This window comes from Eleginops maclovinus, chromosome 2 (genome assembly GCF_036324505.1).
Source record: "Eleginops maclovinus isolate JMC-PN-2008 ecotype Puerto Natales chromosome 2, JC_Emac_rtc_rv5, whole genome shotgun sequence".
NCBI lineage: Eukaryota > Metazoa > Chordata > Actinopteri > Perciformes > Eleginopidae > Eleginops > Eleginops maclovinus.
Window position 1 is genome coordinate 14,091,288 of NC_086350.1, and position 18,924 is coordinate 14,110,211.

Below are 18,924 nucleotides of genomic sequence, written 5' to 3' on the forward strand. Positions count from 1 at the left end.
TTTGCAGCTCTTCAAGCTGATACACACTCCCCTCATTACCAACCACACACTCACACATAGGCTTTTCCTCAGGCACACCACACTGGGAAGGTGGCCTCTGCACAAATCAGTAGCTGTGGTAGAAGCCATCTTAACTGACTCACTGAGGTTTGGATCCTCCCTGACCGTAGGAGTGTGAGAAGAGTTAGGAGAGCTTCACTTTCCTCCCCAGTGCAGAGGGACTGCACGCCAGGCACGAGGCTCCCCACTCCTCCCCTCTCCCACTCTGCCTTTTCCTGGGCTACCATCCAAAGAATGACTGGCTCTAGTGGACCCAAAAGGAGGAACGCAGCCTGAGGAAACAGTAAAGCAGCTCCAGCCCTGCCTGCCTGCCTGCATGCCTGACTGCTGGGACACATAAATGCATTGAGTTTTTACAAATCAGCTCCAACACCTCTGTGGGATTCACAGACTTGCTTTTTTTTTTCTGTCAACAGATAAGGAAGACTGGATTTAAACTGGTCATAAAGACAGACAAACAAACAGACGGACTGACATATGGAAAGAGAGCAGTGGGCACTGCGGCGTGAATGTAGCAACTGGACTTCTCTTCGCCGTGGTTACTAAGACCAAAGAAGGATAACAGCCAGAGCCCTATCCTGTCCACAGAGGTAGCGGGTGGATGAAGCTTTCATCACACTGCTATAGAGGAAAGCAGAGACTGTATAGAAGCTGCAGAGATACATCTAGTTGGTCCAAATTGTGCTGATCTTCAGATAATGAACTGTTACCTCCAAGTAGACTTTTGTTGGATTGCTTTCTTCAAATAAAACCTGTTTGCAGGAAATCGCAGTGAAGACTTATTTATCTTTTCATGGACTTTTCTGCCCATATTCATTGGACTTGCAGGATACCTGTGTAGACAAACGTGGAGTGTGTGTCTTAAAGAGGATGGCAGAGTGGATAAGGACTGTGTGTTTCACAATGATGCTGCTGTATCTCTTTCTGCTGGGCACGGCTCACACTGCCCAAAGCATCTACCCAAGAATACGGCTTTCCCATAAAGGTAAGAAATACCCAACGTGTGTTACTTTTATTACTTTATATTGGCTTTGGTACAAAACTGCTTTGTTTACACAAATCCTCTCTTGAGTGGCACAAATAATAAGACAAAGACAGTATTTTGGTGATGCAGTATAGTGGGAAAAAACTGTCATGAAGAGTCAATGCAGCTCTGACCAAAATTATCATTCCCTGTTTGTGCCTTCAGTGCAGGTGTAACTGAACAGCATTTTTTACGTTGTACTTTAAATGTTAAGCATATTAAATGGCAGCCTAGTTGATAGTTCATTTACTGGTGTGCAAAAAGATTATAATATTAATACAACCAAAAATGCACAAAAACAGAGAATGTGGTGTAAAAATCCATATTAGTGTCAGCTTCTGTGAGTGCATAAAACAGCCCACAGTTCATCATGAACATATAATGAACACTCTGCAAATATTAATGTTGAATAACCAATATAACCATGCAGCGTTCGATCAGCTCTGACTTTGAGAAGTTTGTGTACAGTTAACACAGTTAATGATGGAGAAGCCTCCCTGTAGTTTGTTATGATTCCTCTGCCATGCGGGCTGAGAATCCACAATGTGGCTTTCTCTCATGCCACAGTGCCAGAGCGATGGAAGTGGGGTCTTTTTCGGTTCGGGAATGGATGAGGCTGTGTATGTGTCTGAAAAAGAGAAAACAAAATAGTGTTTGCCTGTTTATGTGCATGTGGGAGTGTGTGATATGGATATGCATGCATTGGTATGCCGACGGGTTGCTGTGTATCTCTAGGACAATAATGGGGGTTTTATCTTTGTAGATAAAGACTCCTGAGTAAACATTCGTTTTTTCTCACAGTTTCTTTGATCTCTACAGCAACAGAAGGTGATGATTCCCCATAAGCCCGTTAGTCACGGTTGAATATAGATGTGGAATTTAGATGGTCTATAACTCATACATAAATACAGTGCTGTGAGTCCTTATGAGAGTTGACAAGTCTGGTCCATCACACACATCCAGGGGGGGGGTTCAGTATTGTGATAAATACTGTATACATTATTTCTCTAATTTTTGCAAATGTATTACCATAATAACAATAATGACAATAAAGATGCAATTCTCAGAGTAAGAAGTAGTTGAAGTAGTAAGTTAATGAAAATACGCACAGTAATGCACGGCTCACATATCATCAAAAGTTTGCAAGTCAGTGATGATGTTCTAAGTCATCAATTCCACATCAATGCTACGTAAGATCGTGACTAAGGGGCTGATGAATATCACCATTTAATTAACCGCCTGAGGGGAAAGCTGCTAAAGTGATTGACATTCCACCTTTCTCTCTCCCACTCTCTGGGCTGATACATGTTCTGGCTAGCACAGAGGCTGACAGCACCATGAGACGCCTGCAGTGGGATCCTATCATTATGGAATGAAAAACATCTAAGCCTAATATATGCCTCATGTGCTCTGCCAGTACATTTTGCACACACCCTTAAGTTCACACAAAGTCATACACACACAGACAGACACATGCACAGATGCACTGGCATAATAGTGTGAATTCCACACACGTCAATGACTTGGATGTAGTTCAGGGAGATGGAGCGGATGTGGTTTAAACTTTTCACCTTAAGGACTGATAAAATATTACCACAACATCTGGTATCAAAAGAGGGTGGAAAAACTTGATTCTATTTTTTGGCAAATAGAATGATAATAGGAAATAAAAGTGAATTATAACCATATGGGAATCTTCAAACTGCTTCTGTTAACATTTAATACTGTAGGTAGATACCAATGTCGGATCAATAGAACTCAATAAAACATCAGATCAACTTTCTCCTATTTTCTGGGAATTAATTCCTTTGGGCAAATTATCATAGTTCAAGGACGACCTTACTAGCATCGGGCATGAATCTCAGCATGCTTTGATGTTAGCCACACCTCACACATGGTGTGGAATTATTATTTACTCTCTCTTTCATCTATTCTCCATCTACTTCGTCTAGACTTCTGGAACAGTGAATATTTTCCAAATGCATTACATTCACCCAAGTCATCCTTCAGTTTGCTTAATTCCCCAATTAACTCCGGCTCCAAAAGGTTGTTGCCTAAATCACACAGAGTATTGAGTTACAATGTCTGGCTCACGGCTGTCTTTAGAGAACATTTAAACCTAAACCTTTACTGTGCAGCTTTCAAAGTCCTTAAACACAAGCAATTTCTTCGACTTTTGGCCAATCAAACTGCTTCAATCTTGTGTTATTATACATAGAAATGCCCTGTAGGGAGACATGCTCTCCGGAAAAGAAAGTTTGTTTTGTACTTTTTTGGGGGCTTTGGACACAAATCCATGAGATTTAGATCTGCATCATCAGGCTCTTGGCAACAGCTTCAAATATCAAGTCCTGTGGAGTGAAATGAGCTCTTCTTTTAGGATGACCATCAATTCTGCTGCTAATGAAGCTGTTGCACAGCTAGCATGTGTCAGAAGGCCGACAAGCTGCAGGTAGGTGGCCAAGCTAGACTTATTTTGTTGCCTCTAAAGTCCTGACAATATGCCAAGCTTCTGCTGTGGACTAGTTAAACAGCAGTTTTGTAGTGATGTTGACCTAATCAGATCAAACGCACTTCTAAAACTTCCTTACTTCTGCAAAGTTGGATATAACTAAGTTAAAGTTTGACTTATGTTGGATTTTCAGTTCCTGTTGGTGATGTTTATTTATCATTAATCAAAATCGAGAGAGTCTGTTTACTCTTGCAGCTGTTTGCAGCACAACAAGTTTGTCAAGCTTGCCTCGATTTTAATTTGTGTTTAATAAAAGAGAGCAGCTTTGGTAAACACCTTTACTATTTCATAAAAATAAATAAGCAAATAAGCAGGTATCCTTTGAGCATGCCTGCCAAATATGTGTTTATTTAAAAGTCAAAATAATTAAGTAAGGCTAAAATATTTTTTTCAGCAGGTCTGAGAGAGTGAATAAATGTATCAGGTGAAGTTAAGCAGTTCTGACAGGGTTAAAATCATACTGTATATCTTATGTTATATACATAAACACATATGCTTTACCCATTTCAATTTAACATCTAACTCAAAGTAAATGTAAAAAAAAGTTGGTTAAAGCATTTAACAGCTGGATTTACTCATACATCTATGTACTGTTGGCGTGTGTGTGTGTGTGTGTGTGTGTGTGTGTGTGTGTGTGTGTGTGTGTGTGTGTGTGTGTGTGTGTGTGTGTGTGTGTGTGCGCACGTGTGTGTGTGTGTGTGTGTGTGTGTGTGTGTGTGTGTGTGTGTGTGTGTGTGTGTGTGTGTGTGTGTGTGTGTGTGTGTGTGTGTGTGTGTGTGTGTGTGATTTATTCTTAAAAACGGAATGACATACGATGTATTAAATTGTGCACACATTGTTCAACAAAGGCTAAATCCATTCCTTTTCTCCGGCACTCATTTAAATTGTGAGATTGAAGCACAAGGAGCACAGAGACATGCACGTGTGAATACAGGGATTACTCAGGTAGCAATTACTGTATGTATGAAACCCCCTTTTGGGCTGTAATTTTAAACCTTCCTCTCCAGACAAGTAAGTGTTCTCTCTATGTATTTTACAACCTTGAAATGATGTGGCTGTAGATGACTGTCTTCTGATGGTGAAGTGGGGAATACCAGAATGGCCTGAAGTTGTATCTGCCTGAAATAAAATGAATGGAGGGATTTTTATTTTTATGGTTTTTATATGGAGCTAATGTGAAAGGTAAGCAGTCCCATTAATTTTATCCGCCTACATGTGTACCCTATAATTAACATTTATCACTTTGGATCTCGGCCATAGGGCAGTCACACACCTTATATCAAACCACTGGAAAATGGAGGTTATGGGGATGATTACATAAATCCCACCTTTTAGGTCAGCAAAGGAAAAAGGATATATTCTCAAGCCTTCGCCTACACAGTCACCTCTCGCCCCTTCTCGCTTTTTCATTTTGTCTATGTACATCTCAGTGTCCTTTTCTCTCCCATTGTGTTATGTGTGTGCTCTCCAGTTCATTAATGAGATGTCTACAGGGGAAGGCAGCTGGTGAAACTCTAATATCCTTTCTGACCTTTTACCGGCAAAGGGATCAGGAAGAGGAGATGAGTTGAATGTGTGACCTGGGAAAAGAAGAGAAAGCAGACGTTTGTTTGAGTCTTTAGAGAGTATGTTGCAATGATGAGAGGGGGGGAAATGGGAATGAAGAATGATAAGGGAAGTGAGCGCTTCAAGACACAACCATGCCAAGCAGATATTGCTTCAATGCATCAAATAATCTGTTCGTAAGCTTAAAATTGTTCATTGTTTTTTTGCTTCTTAAATAATTGAGCAATCACTTTGTTTGTGATGACGCTGCTTTTAATGTTCCACAGAAATAATTGAACATATGAAAATAATTTTACACTATAAGGGGCTTTTGACTTACTGTATAGCTAAGCACGCAGTAACTCACATCAATAAGTAATATATAATGGCTCCAAGGTTATGTACATGTGTGGTTGGTCAGGTCACAGACTTTATTACAGAGGAACATAGGCTGCCCTCTCTCTCTCTCCATGTGGCTCTCATTTTGCTCCTTGACATCATTCCCCCCCAAATAAACACGAGTGTGAAGCAACACAAGGCTGTATACTGATAATGGCATAACACCCTAGTGATCCAGCTCTAGACCCAACCTCAAGGGGCCACAGTCTCAGGAGAACAGACTCCTTCCTTATTCCTAACCCCTTTAACCACTTAAATTATTGTCTTTGTTTCTGTATCAGTACCAGTCCAGTAATTCAATAGGGGAAACATGAGACTCCTTACCACAAGTTTTGTGTCTGACATGAATTGTGTGCTTAACATAGGCAACACATTACATTATGAGAGCAAACGTGTCAAGTTTCCTGAGGAATGTTTTATATGAAATCCTCCAGTATGCAGTGATTCCCTGCTTGAACATTAAACCCACCCACATGCAAAATGAAAAATAATCAGAAGAAAAGAAGGTTACATACACACACACACACACACACACACACACACACACACACACACACACACACACACACACACACACACACACACACACACACACACACACACACACACACACACACACACACATTGGTGATTCCTTATGAGGAGGACATCACAAGGTGTATTTTGATTTCACTTAACCAAATCTTCTCGGGCATCTCTCAGCACTCCTCAGACAGCCGATGAAAGTGTGTGTCTTAAGGGAGTCCTTTTTTCTCTGTGTTTTCCATTTGAAGTGGGATCACAGTGGGGGCCATGTGTCTCCCTGGCTCAGTTGCCGATGGAGAAACACCCTCCTCTTCCTCCCCTCAGTTCCTTAGCTGACGGCTAAGTAGCCCTCACTGGTTGCAGATGGCGTGAAAAAAGAGAGCATAGAGTTAACGAGAGGAGAGGGGGATTGTGGAAATCCCCCCTTTGCCTTTTTCAGTCTGAGCAGTGGCAGCATCTGTCTTTAACTGGTGCACATATAATGACAGAGGAGAAACCTCTTAAACAGCATTGTGCGCTCTGAAGCGTCTTTCAAGTTGTCAGTGTAATCACATCCACCAATTGTGCTTTATAGTAACTCTGTAATTGTGTGCAATTTAGCCTATTTATCAAAGTCTTTCTATAAATATGATTATAGTTTCATATTGGTATACTTTCTAGCTTTCTTTCTTCTTTACGTTTCAAATTTCAGGCTGGTTATTGTAGTTTCTAGCTTCTCCTAAAAGAAAACAAAAAAATGATCATCTCTAAAAAAAATATTATAAAACTAAATCGATCTGCAGTTTTATTTGTTTCTTAAATTGCATGAGACAGCTAGAGCATATTTGGCTGTGTGCATGTGTCCATATAAATCAGCTGACACTCAGGATTATTGACAAAGACAGGTGAAAAGTAGACAGAAAAAGGGTTTTGCTTATGGACTGTTTACTCCATCAGTTTAAATATCCGTTTACGTCTGTCATCTAAATAAGTGGTAGCAGATTTGACTTCACCTAAAGAAGGAGCTGATTGTTTGAGAGCCTGGTCTAACACTTGTAGAAACGTTGGAGTGTAATGTTAGAGGACTGTCCTTGAAGCTGAGCTATACTCAGAGGGGACTGTGAGGAGATAGAGAGGCGAGACAGTGTGTATGTGTGCATGTGTTTGTGTGCGTATGTGTGTGAGAGAGAGAGAGAGAGAGAGAGAGAGAGAAAGATCTCTAAGTGTGTGTAGATTAGATAATTACAGGAAGCATGTCTGAACGCTGGCAGCACACCACTGCCACATCCCCTCTGCCACCAAACCGCCTGAGATCTAATGCTGTTCAAACAAACAGTGGCTTGTCTCCAACATAGAAATCCTAATAGCAACAAAATATACGAGTCGACCAATCCTCTGTGGATACCTAATCCTATGTTAAACAAATACAACTTCTACGAGTGTAGGCTATTACCATGACTAATCTACACAAATGGGATAAACACTCTCTCCTTATATCTTGGAGATCAAGTATCAGTAAAAATATACAGATGATAGGAAAACAAATCGTACAATTGCCCCCTGCTACCCTATTATGTAGAAACATCTGAGCGTTATTTGAGGTAGGTGTAAGATTGGCATAGTATTACAATCATGCTGAGGGTCTCTTTTCTCTTAAGTTAAAGGGAGTTTTTTTAGTGATGTCGAGGGCTTAATATGTTCATGAAAATAACAAATTGACAGCATACAGCCTGTGCAATGCTGGTGTTATGAATATGATCCAAAAACGGAGGCTTGTCTATTTGAATCTGTCCAAGGTTGGAAAAAATGTGCTAACACAGACCAGAACCTTACTTTTTTTTTGACAAGGACATCCGGTCCAACGCGGTCATGTGTTAATGAAAGGTTTTTAAGGGCAGTGAAACCCAGAGGAAGTGCATAACTCTAAGGCTTTTTGTTTAAAATCCTTCACCCTCAACCTCCCCAGAAGATGGCAGAGAGCAGGTATAAAGGAGCAGCCTGTCAGGTCCAATCAGGTACACTCAACTGGATGTTTCACAGGTGTTCATTCAGACTATCTGTTGATCTGTGTGTTTATATTAAAAAGGAAGCAATGGATTTTGACAGATATGTCAATGATGAAGGATTTCAATTACCTTGAGCAAGACTGACAGGGAGTGGCAGCTGAACTCAAACTAATGGCTGATAAAAAGACTTGTTCCATTTCCTGTGTGATAAAACTGTTTCCCCCCGATTAAAAAGACGATAGACCATGCTTTGCACATGAAATGTCCCTCCAAATAATGACAACATCTTTCACAGGAATCATATCCACCTTGTTCATCCCTGCTTCTACAAACTATCATTATGGTTGCCTTAACATCCGGCTAGTTCTCCTTTCAGGAGTCTTTAAGGCAATTTGTTGGTAGGTAAAGATGCCTGAAATGTCGGCTACCCATTCTGTTTTGTGCATTATGACACTTATTTATGCCTTATGAACCTTTAATGAATATAAAAAACAAGATGTTTTGTAATGAATGACACATTGAAGCTCAACTAAAATAAATGAAAGGAGGCATAGGTGCCACATGAGAGGGAGGGATGAGATGGAAAGATAGCAATGCTGTTGCTCTTTGCCATTCTCTTGGGGAAGCAGTGAATCAGAAACACATGTTGTAATGTGACCTTGGCCATGGGAGAAGTTGGGGCACTGGGTTTGGTTAAACTTGATCTTGCTGGTTAGTACGGAAAATAATGAGGATTTGTGTTTGAAATTAATTGAAAACTCTGTAAATCCATAGCCTAAATTGTACAATTGCAGACTTCGACTGTGTTGCTATATGTTTGTGTTTATTCTTTGTGTTCATGTTGTTGCCTGCAGAACTTTTGCAGCTGAACAGGACCTGGGTGTTCCAGGCACATGGAGCGTCTCTTCAGCCGCAGACCATGCTGCTGGATGAGGGCCACGAGAGGATTTATGTTGGGGCCAAGAACACTCTCTTCTCCCTTAGCTTGGACCAGGTTAACACACACCACAGAGAGGTGGGACTGTTTTTATCCCTCCCAGGAAATTTGACATGATGAACTCACACTCCCATAGGGCAATAGGTTAGCCAAACATGGAAACATGTTTGCATCTCCACATGTCTGTGAGATGTTTTAATAAGAAACTAAAAGATGGCAAGATACCCTTGAGAGTTAATTATAAAGTAGTATATTCCAATCCTATTGTTAACCATATATCTATATGTATGTCAAGGTAATTAAAAAAAAGAAAGTAAATTTGACTTCAACTCTTTTTTTTCACAGATCCAGTGGGCCAGTACCGAACCTCAGATTGAGGAGTGTTTGATGAAGGGAAGGGAAAAGGTAAGGGACATCCAGTTCATGACGGCAATAACAATATTATCTCTACAGCGCATTGGGTAGTGTGGCTGGATGATTATCAAGGGAAAAGCGCAAATTCCCAGTTAACAATTACATTTATATACAATTTATTCAAATTATTAGGAAAATATAGATAGATTATAGAAATAGATACTGCCAACATGAATGAATTAAATTACATATCGTACTGTGCTCATTAACCTCTGTTTGACCTGAAGTATTAATGTTATTGATGAGGCAGTTAAAAGCCTGACATTTTTCCAGTAAACCATTTTCTCTGCTTGTCCTCAATCTGTCTTCATGACCCCTAACACAAGCACCCTCCGTCCCACCCACTGCTGTCTGTATCTCTTCCAACAGTCGGAGTGTGCTAACTACATCAAGGTCCTGCAACAGTACAACCAGACCCATCTGCTGGTCTGTGGAACAGGAGCCTTTAACCCAGTTTGTGTCCTGGTCCGAGTGGGACACACGGGGCAGGTGAGTCCCTAATACAGCATTAGAGTTTCACAACCAAACATTGAAACTGAATCAAAGCATTTCCCACATCTAGAGATATTTTAAAAGTCAAACCACACTTTGATAAGACTTGAATATCATCCACAGTGTTAGTTCTAATAATGGTGTATCTTTCTCTTCGAGCCTTAAAAACAGTGGTTGCCTTTTGTGAGCTCCAGATTTTGACTGTAAAGAACTAGTGGAAAAAAATATGTTTTCCACGGAATAATTGCATATTTCTTTTACATTCCTCCTCTACGCATTAGCGTTTAGTTGGAGAAGCCAAAACCATTTTCACACATTTTCACTGTTCTAGCCAGAAGCTCCTTTGACTGTTAGTACAGCTTGGACTGATGTAAACTCATGCTACTTGAGTTTATCCTCCTAGCAACAAGGATTGATGTGAGGGGTGGATATGGAAAAGACAGTGAGTAAAGAGGGTGGAGTTCTGGTTTTCTTTTTGTGAGAAAAGAGAGTATTGTTTTACACAAGTTTTTCATTAAATTTGAAACAACATGATGCCACTACTGTCCAGTTAAACAGGGATAACAGGCCAGGTGTTCCTTTCTGTTGAAGCATGTTTCAAGAGGTTAGTTTAGACTTAGACGAACCCGGGTCAGTTCAAATATGTGCTTTTGTGTGTGTCCGTAGCACAGGAGTGTTTTGCCTGTGCAGTGGTGTCCATGCAAAATAGCTTGTATCCATCTGTTTGAGCATGCTTGTCTCAAGTATGACACATTTATCACATATGCCAAACATGGAACAATTCTCAGTGTGTGTGTGTGTGTGTGTGTGTGTGTGTGTGTGTGTGTGTGTGTGTGTGTGTGTGTGTGTGTGTGTGTGTGTGTGTGTGTGTGTGTGTGTTTCTCGGGTGTATTTAGAGTGTAAAGAAGGGAAAATGTTTCCGCCCTGCATTCCAACACTAGTCCAGTAGGTCGACAAGGCGACTCACGCCATCCAAACAGAAACCATTCATCACTCATATCATTGGAATGCCCTTAGAGAGAGCAAAACCTGGACTGTATAAGCCACTTAATCTCTCTCCAAGGTTGCATAAAGGTCACACAAATGATAATATTTGGTGTATGAGATAACATCTAGTCTACGATTACCATCAAGCAGAACAATATTTCCATGATAATAAAATATAATAGAAAATACTATTGCCATTTTTGCCACTCCCAGACAAACAAATCAAGAATTATTGCACCACTCCCCCAGACATTTAAAAATCCTGTTATATGGGCCATTTTTTACTACTTTTTTTCTGGTTTCGTGATTATATGATGGATGAGTTTAATTCAACTCAAACTGAGTTCTGTTACAGTCGTACATCGGGCGGTGGTCACAGCAGGGTGCCACGACTACTCATAAATCAATACATAACATTTCCTCTGGTCTGCCAGTGACAGTCATAAACACTCTGGTGGCTCAAAAGATATGAGCTTTGGTTCCAAAGAGACTTCAGCTCTATGCATATGTGTATGGGGGTGTATGTGTGTGTAACCACCACCTGGTGTGCAGGGCAATAGGTTCAGAAGAGTAGGAGTAGTGAATTCAATATGATATAAGAGCAGGCCATAGTTCGTTATACACTTCCAGACAAAACTCCTTTGTCTTGTTATCCATCACTCCTTGTCTCATCAATCTTTCTTCCTCCTTCTCATCAATCACTTCCTGATCCCTTCTCTCTCTGGTTCAGCTTTATCCTTGTATAACACACACACACTCCTGGTGTTAAAGACATTGCAAGAAAACAGCTTATAAATGTGTGTCTTGGCTGCATTCATATTCCAGTATATATGCATATTAATCATTGTGTATGAATGTATGTGTTTTGTTCTTAGGATAAGCTGTTTTCTCTAGAAAAAGACAGCATCATGAGTGGCAGAGGACGCTGTCCATACGACCCCAACAGTCCCTCTACGTCTACACTTTCAAGTAAGAAAATGCTCACTCTGTCACTCACCTAATCACCATCAGCTGAGCTCACAGTGTTAACCTCTAACCAGTCAATACTGCCATCTTGTGGTCCTATTTAATGTCTGTATCTCAACCACAGCAAAATGCGTTTTACATTTTATAACATGTGCATTTTTACTTATTGTTGTTTTGTGTTTGTGTGTGTGTGTGTGTGTGTGTGTGTGTGTGTGTGTGTGTGTGTGTGTGTGTGTGTGTGTGTGTGTGTGTGTGTGTGTGTGTGTGTGTGTGTGTGTGTGTGTGTTTGTGTGGGTGTGTGTGGGTGTGTGTGTGTGTGTGTGTGTGTTAGGGGGAGAGCTGTACATTGGTCTGTACACTGATTACTGGGAGAATGATGGTGCTTTCTGCCGACTGAACAACCAGACCTACACACGCACAGAAAGAGACGACAGGCAGCAACTCAATGGTTGGTGTACTACACTATAAAAAAACGACCTTAATTTGAATGCAGTGGAGTGAAAACGCATACACTTTATATGTTAAAAAGTATGTTTTCAAAAATGTTTAAATAAATAATATATCGAAACATATTTCAAAAATGAGTACAGGGAAATTGAGATGATATTACTTCAAGAGATTCCTATCAGATAACCCTTAAATGAGTATGAGTTGAAATCAAAAGCTTATGATATTGTTTAAATGACTTTTACCTTTCCTGACAAATTATTCTCCATACAGAACCTAAATTTGTGGGGTCTGCAGTTATTCCGGACAACGAGGACAGGGATGATGATAAAGTTTACTTCTTCTTCACTGAGCGAGAGATGGAAGCTGAGGGAGGGAACAAGGCTGTGTATACTCGTGTTGGGCGAGTCTGCGCGGTGAGAATGCCACTGCTGTAAAACTATTTCTGGCCATTATCCAGCTAAAGCCTAAGTATTGCACTCACATCCTCTATCTGCCTTCATCCATCAGAATGACAAAGGAGGACAGAGAATGCTGGTGAATAGATGGAGCTCCTTCCTGAAAACCCGTCTTATCTGCTCTGTGGCTGGACCAAATGGCATTGATACACACTTTGATGAACTTGGTGGGACTACATAAAACTCTAAGCATGTCTTCCTAAACAGTTGATGTTAAACATTGAGGTTTCTTTCTTGACAGTAATGTACATACCTGCATTTGATTCCTTCAAGATTAGGAGCGTCACTGGTATAAAGGATTTCCGTTATATTCTGTGTCCGATTTGCAGCAGTAATATTGCCAATAAGAATAACACACTCCTGATTGTGTCCTAAAGATGTAGCTACAGCCAGTTATTGTAGAGCCAAAGGCCTCTCTTTTAAACAAAGCCTATCTGTCCGTCTACTGCAGGATACAAATAATTGAACCTCTTTCTAAATCTGTTGAATAATCCTAAACTTTGAAATAACACACTTGTTAATGGATTGCCTGTCCCTTAATAAACTGCCTTAACCATGTTAGCAGCTCTGTGACGCTGTAACATTAGCACAGCAGTTCCTTCAGGCTAAAAGTATGCTAACATGCCTACAATGACAGTGCTTGAATGCTCATAATCAGCACATTTATTGTTAACCATGTTGACCGTGTTCAATTTTCCTTGACATTTGAAAAACTAAAAACCCTGAAAAACAAAAATGTCAACCAGTGTCGCTAACAAACAATAGCTAATTTGTAAATGTTGTGTTTCAGAGGATGTGTTTGTGCTCAAGAACAAGGATGGCAAAAACCCAGAAATCTTTGGACTCTTTAGCACAACAAGGTACATGAAGTGTGAGGTCAGCATTTAATCACAGTCACATTTTTACTATCCCTCAAATAACTTATCAAATCTTCTTTAACAGTGCGGTGTTTAAAGGTTTTGCAGTGTGTGTTTATCACATGGATGAAATAAGAGCAGCCTTTAACGGCCCCTTTGCTTACCGAGAGAGGCCTGCGCATCACTGGACACCTTATGAGGACAGAGTCCCCTACCCTCGACCTGGATCTGTGAGTATTAAAGTCTGAAAAATGTATTGTTTATGTACAGTGTGTTGCTTCTTGAAGTCCCGACATTATGCATTTGCAGCACTCCCCAATAGTCTATGTCTATGACAGAGGTCCTTTGTGAGGGACAGCGTTGAAAGCATGTAGGACATCTCGGGTAAATGTCAGCACTGTTGTAGCCACCTCAGCAGGTCATACAGGGACAGTCTGAGTCAGACTAAAGCATGTCAGATTTTCTCTACACTGCATAAAAGGCCAATGCAATTAATGGCCCCCCCTCTGTCTCTGTCCTTACCCTACTCCCACACTATCTTGTTAACAGTGTGCCAGTAAAGTGAACGGCGGCGGCTTCTCCAGCTCTAAGGAGTTTCCTGATGAGGTTTTGCGGTTTGTGCGCTCGCATCCTGTGATGTATCGTCCAGTACTTCCCCAGCACCGAAGACCTGTACTGCTGCAGACAGAGCAGGGCAGGAGGAAGCTGACCCAGATCGCTGTGGACAGAGTCCAGGCCCAGGACGGACACTACCATGTTCTGTACATCGGCACTGGTACAAAATCACTAAAAACTGTAAAAATTGTACTATTGGCAAAATAAAAAATTGGAGGTACAGTGCATATTTGGGTGCACAAAAAACATTTTTGCCATCAAAATTGTCTCTTTCTGTTAGCATAAAATCATTAAAAATAAATTAGTGAAAAACCGCAGGTGTTCCATACACTGAGACAGTTTTCAATCTGGGATTTTGAACAAAATGTTTTACTTCATTGCTTTTTAAACCGTTGTTTTAATAAGATAAATCCTCTTTTGTTAGACGACTCAGTGGTGTTGAAAGTTATCACCATCTACAACAAAGACACAGACTCTATGGAGGAGGTGTTGCTGGAAGAGCTGCAAGTATTCAAGGTACTCTATTCATAGCTAATACATGTGAAAGCCAAGCAGACTTTGTAACCAAGCAAATTCTGAATTGTACTGCCTAGAAAATAACATTCCAATATTGCTGCAGTTACACATTAAGCAGTATTTTCTGACTGAAAGTGTTTGCTGATTTCCTTCTTTTCCATCATCAGAGGGAAACAAGTATGAAGGGTATTAGGCCTACTGTGAGAGATATTTAGAACGATTCAAATACATCAATTCTATTAATATCGGATATGTTCAAAAACTAAGCTGCAAGCAGTTGCTGCTGCAATTTTAATTAAGGTCAGATTTGAAATGGATAGAAGCATGACGGGGGGCCTTCAGTGATGAAGAACTTAAAGTCAGCGCTTGTTACTTTTTGATAATAGCTTTTGAAAGAACTTCTTTCTCGAATAACATTTTTTTCTGTTTGCAGGTGCCAGCACCAATAAGGGAAATCATAATATCACCTAAAAGGGTAAGAGGACCATTTGAATCTATACTGTTGTTCATGCAATTCTGTTGTTTAACCACAAGATGTTAACATTGTAACACTTTTTATTACTTTGTATTGACATAATTTAAATATAATGTTGTGTGGCCATATACCTAGAATGAGGTGAAAACTGAAACATAAAATATTGTACAAACATAGGCCTACTATGTGGATTCCAATTTAACTACCTTATATATTAATCTTCTATACTTTTGGATCCACAGCAACAGCTGTATGTGGGGTCGGAGGTGGGTGTGGCACAGGTCAGACTGCATCAGTGTGACCTCTATGGCTCAGAATGTGCTGATTGTTGTCTGGCCAGAGACCCCTACTGTGCATGGGATGGTCTCACCTGCTCCAGATATTACCCTGCTGGAGTCTACCCTAAAAGGTAACAGCACACACATAGATACAGGACTCATCTTTTCTGTGTGTATATGTGATAACAGCTTTTAACACCTTTACCAGCTTTCCTGTTTCATCACAGCATCATGCTCTGAATGTCACGATGCTCCGAGGTTTGCTAAGTCATTATCACAGTCTCTAAGAGACGTGACAGCCAGGTGTTGTGTAATGCCAATCAGTATGCACTTGATCACCCCTCCCTCTTTCTATCTTTTCTCTCTCTTTATCTCTCTTTGATTTCTTTTTCTTCCCTTTTTCTTCTTTCACACTTTCAACACATGTTCAAAATTACTCTCTTTTTACTTCCCATGCTCCCATCTCAGCAGACGATTCAGGCGGCAGGATGTTCGCCATGGCAACGCCGTCCAGCTGTGCAATGGACTGCAAATTGATGGTTAGTATAAAATGATGTGTTTGTATGTGTGTGTGTGTGTGTGTGTGTGTGTGTGTGTGTGTGTGTGTGTGTGTGTGTGTGTGTGTGTGTGTGTGTGTGTGTGTGTGTGTGTGTGTGTGTGCGTGTGCGTGGATGGGTATGCTTGTGTGTATTCGACTGCTATCAGAAAATATGTCAGAACATTACTGTTTGCAAGCAAGGGAATGATGCAGTTCTTCAGAAGCACTTGACTGATTACGACAGAAAGTATGAACTCTTCATGTGTGATATCTGTTGGATGTGAGAGGTTAATTTGCTTCTGATGTGGCAATAGATTGGGAACGAACAAAACACTATTTTTGTGTTTAAGTTAGTTCATTCCAATCTCTTGTTCCTCACTATCTTTTATGGTCTGTCTGTCTGTCTGTCTGTCTGTCTGTCTGTCTGTCTGTCTGTCTGTCTGTCTGTCTGTCTGTCTGTCTGTCTGTCTGTCTGTCTGTCTGTCTGTCTGTCTGTCTGTCTGTCTGTCTGTCTGTCTGTCTGTCTGTCTGTCTGTCTGTCTGTCTGTCGTGTGTGTAGATGAACAACGGCCCAGATCTGAGGAGAGGCTGGTTTATGGTGTGGAGAGCAACAGCACTTTACTTGAGTGTGTCCCTCGGTCACTTCAAGCCAAGGTCCTCTGGTTTTTACAGAAAGACGGAAATAAACACGAGGTGGGTTTTGTTGAATTGTATTTGTTTTTAACAAAGAATGCCAACTGGGTTTGTTTTTGTTTAACGGCTAGCATCGCCCCATTAACGATTATTTTGGTTCTTTATTTTTTACAAACCCACCACCCCACTGCTGCTTCATCACTATGGAGAGCCCCATCAATACCAAGCACACAGTTTAAGGCCATAGATTCTGACTTGCACAAACATCACTTAGATAAAGAATCAATGAGTCAGGCAGACTAGACCAAAGTATTTTACTTATAAGTCCCTCTGCTACTACAGTAGATGATGAAGAGGGGGATGACAGCTTAACAAGGGGAATTTATTTTGGCCATTTTGCTAACAAGGGGGATTGCATACCACCTCCAGTAATAGGTAGCAGATTGAGGGTCAGTAAATCCCCACTTTAGGTTTGTTAATCCCAAAGTATTCCTATTGTGCAGACCTCTACCCAGAACAAAATGTCTCAACCCTATAAATCTGTCCGGATAGATCGTTTTGGTTTGAGATTTACGCTGCCACTTCAGTACAATGGTGGTGACCGGAATAACATTCACAAAATTAGATTTCTGGACTGACACAAATATCTCTGACATTATTTTTGAAAGAGATGTTTATAGTTATTTATATTTAATGTATGAATAAGGATAACACCGCTAAGGCTCATTTTCTTTTCACTTTTCATTGTACTGGGATGGTGGATATGCATTGTGAATCAGAAATGTATCAGAAAAGATTTTAATGTTTGTACTTGAATATTTTGAATATAACATTATTTTAAAAGCTGCATTATGTATGGAAACTTGGGATGGTTACATTCCTCACAGTATTAAATGTATTCAATGCCCGATTTACTTTCTACCGTTCTTAATTTATACTTTAGTTCTGTAGGTCCCTCTTGGGGTAAGAACAAATGTAGCAGTGAAAATGTCTAGACTTGAATAATGGCTACATAAAGGCTAGAAAAAATGTAATTTAACTTTTTTTAATCTTCATTTAGGTTCGAGGTGATGAGCGAGTTATAATGACCTCCCATGGGCTGCTGTTTTTACGAGTGAGAAGCTCCGATGCTGGTGTATATGTGTGCCAGACCGCCGAACATGGATTTGTGCACACATTGTTGCGTATCTCTCTACACGTGCTCAGAGGGGAGAGGGTGGAGTCAGCAATCAATAGGGCTAATGATGGGGATGGAGAGAAAGCTGCAGCTCCATGCCCCTTTTCCTTGGGCCCCCTACCAGGCCCCAGCAGCAGCCCAAGGGCCCTGGTGCCATCCTCAGTCCCTGGCCCCCACTCCAGGTTGTGGTACAAGGAGTTTCTCCAGCTGATTGGCTACGGGGATGCCCAGAGAGTCGAGGAGTACTGCGAGAGAGTGTGGTGCTCCGATAAAAAACGTAAAAAGAGCAAAAGGAAGTATACTTCTCCGGGTGGCGAAAAGAGAGGGAAAGGAAGAGGAGAGGAGAACTCCCACAGAGTGCCCAGGCAAACCTTGGATGCCTGAGGGGAGCAGAGATTGACTTGACACACACACACACACACACACACACACACACACACACACACACACACACACACACACACACACACACACACACACACACACACACACACACACACACACACACACACACACACACACACACACACACACACACACACTCAGTCTAAAGGTCAGACTCACTCGGTGTTTGCACCATGTAAAAGGTTTTAACATTGCTTACAACATGAGCAGTAACAGAAAAACAACAGTAGCAGGCTGTATAGCTGTAGTAGCTACATTACATATCATTCAGTAGTTTAGTCATGATGTTTTCATTAAAAAGCAGCATTTTGCCCTAGCTGTGTGGTGTTCCAACCCTGGGTAAATACTATAAATGTCAGAGTCAGAGCAGAACAGAGCAGAGGCCCTGGGAAAAGATGGAGGACTGTTTGGCGTTGTTGCCTCGGATTTGAAGAGAAAAATAATAATATTTATACTCTGGACTGACCCAGCCCGATCCAACGCACACAGAGACTGCTACACAAAACCTGTGCCCCATCTCTCCTTCAGTGGCTCAATATGACAAACTCTTAGTGTATCTATTTAAGAGAGAAAACTATGTTAAAGCTAATGGCCTTTTAATCTTTTTTTCATACTATGATAACTTATTTTCTTGGTCTTTATTTTGAGTTCTGTAGTTGTTTTTAGATGTCATGAACTG

The 18,924-nt window shown here is 40.8% G+C and overlaps 1 protein-coding gene across 2 annotated transcripts; it reads left to right on the forward strand.

The window, feature by feature from the left end:
* Positions 1 to 85: 85 nt before the first annotated feature.
* On the forward strand, positions 86 to 18,254 carry sema3e (sema domain, immunoglobulin domain (Ig), short basic domain, secreted, (semaphorin) 3E). 2 transcript variants are annotated; one of them, XM_063874627.1, is made up of 17 exons: positions 86 to 1,045; positions 8,905 to 9,065; positions 9,333 to 9,392; positions 9,771 to 9,890; positions 11,756 to 11,849; positions 12,178 to 12,294; positions 12,567 to 12,709; positions 12,804 to 12,918; positions 13,542 to 13,611; positions 13,694 to 13,838; positions 14,158 to 14,383; positions 14,648 to 14,739; positions 15,173 to 15,214; positions 15,457 to 15,623; positions 15,961 to 16,031; positions 16,590 to 16,723; positions 17,724 to 18,254. In XM_063874627.1, the coding sequence occupies exons 1-17, from the start codon at positions 931 to 933 to the stop codon at positions 18,222 to 18,224; spliced, it is 2,373 nt and encodes a 790-aa protein (XP_063730697.1). In that variant the 5' UTR covers positions 86 to 930; the 3' UTR covers positions 18,225 to 18,254. The 2 variants fall into 2 exon arrangements, with proteins under 2 accessions (XP_063730697.1, XP_063730705.1); XM_063874635.1 differs by having other exon boundaries at positions 15,964 to 16,031.
* The last annotated feature ends 670 nt before the right edge of the window (positions 18,255 to 18,924 follow it).

Coding starts and splice junctions, on each gene's coding strand:
- sema3e (XM_063874627.1), top strand. CDS start 931: ATGGCAGAGTGGATAAGGACTGTGTGTTTCACAATGATGCTGCTGTAT. Junction 11,850..12,177: donor CTCTACGTCTACACTTTCAA/GTAAGAAAATGC, acceptor TGTGTGTGTTAG/GGGGAGAGCTGTACATTGGT. Junction 12,295..12,566: donor CGACAGGCAGCAACTCAATG/GTTGGTGTACTA, acceptor TTCTCCATACAG/AACCTAAATTTGTGGGGTCT.